At 76.5% G+C, this 648-nt stretch overlaps 1 protein-coding gene across 1 annotated transcript in view; it reads left to right on the top strand.

Moving 5' to 3' along the window:
* Positions 1–648, top strand: part of PPARA (peroxisome proliferator-activated receptor alpha) — a 20,458-nt gene that overhangs the window by 15,169 nt on the left and 4,641 nt on the right. Inside the window, exons 3-4 of the mRNA XM_012735096.1 lie at positions 62–222; positions 427–510. Of these exons, the coding sequence (XP_012590550.1) occupies positions 62–222; positions 427–510 (245 nt within the window). The remainder of the gene's footprint in view (positions 1–61; positions 223–426; positions 511–648) is intronic.

Raw genomic sequence — 648 nt, 5'->3', positions numbered from 1 at the left:
GACCGGGGGGTGGGGGGGAGACGGGCCGGCGGGAGGGACCCAGCACCCCCTCTGCTCGCAGACACCCTCTCACCGGCCTCCAGCCCCTCGTCCGCCACCTGCCCCGCGGGCGCGGGGGCTGCCGACGAGCCGTCCGGCGCGAGCCTGAACATCGAGTGCAGAATCTGCGGGGACAAGGCCTCGGGCTACCACTACGGCGTCCACGCGTGCGAGGGCTGCAAGGTAACGGCCCGGGTCTCCGTGGCTGCGGCCCGCTCCGCCTCACACAAGCGTCTGTCGCGTGTCGCCGGACAGCTGGCCCCGGTCACGGGCGCCGGCAGGGGCAGGCCGGGAGGCCGCTGAGCCGGACAGCGCCGAGCGCGCCTGCGGTGCACGCCAGGCCGGCGGCGCACCGGGACGCCCGGCCCCAGCTTTCCCTGCTCCTAGGGCTCTCCCCACCTGAGCGTGAGCCCCGAGCGAGCCCTCGCCCCGAGCCGGCCCCTGAGCGTGGGTGCCCGGGGCCAAGCCTGGGTGCGCGTGTCCTCCCGCCCCTGGGCTCGACGAGCTCCAGAAGCCCCCGGCCGGCCCACGCCCACGCGCCCGGCTGGCAGCGTCTGGGGCTCACCTGCCCTGTTGGACATCGGGGTCCCTCGCCTCCCGCCCTGTCTG

This window comes from Condylura cristata, unplaced genomic scaffold (assembly GCF_000260355.1).
Source record: "Condylura cristata isolate star-nosed mole 26May11 unplaced genomic scaffold, ConCri1.0 scaffold00004, whole genome shotgun sequence".
Lineage (NCBI taxonomy): Eukaryota > Metazoa > Chordata > Mammalia > Eulipotyphla > Talpidae > Condylura > Condylura cristata.
The sequence above is the reverse complement of the archived record's forward strand: the minus strand, read 5'-3'. Positions and strand labels throughout refer to the sequence as shown.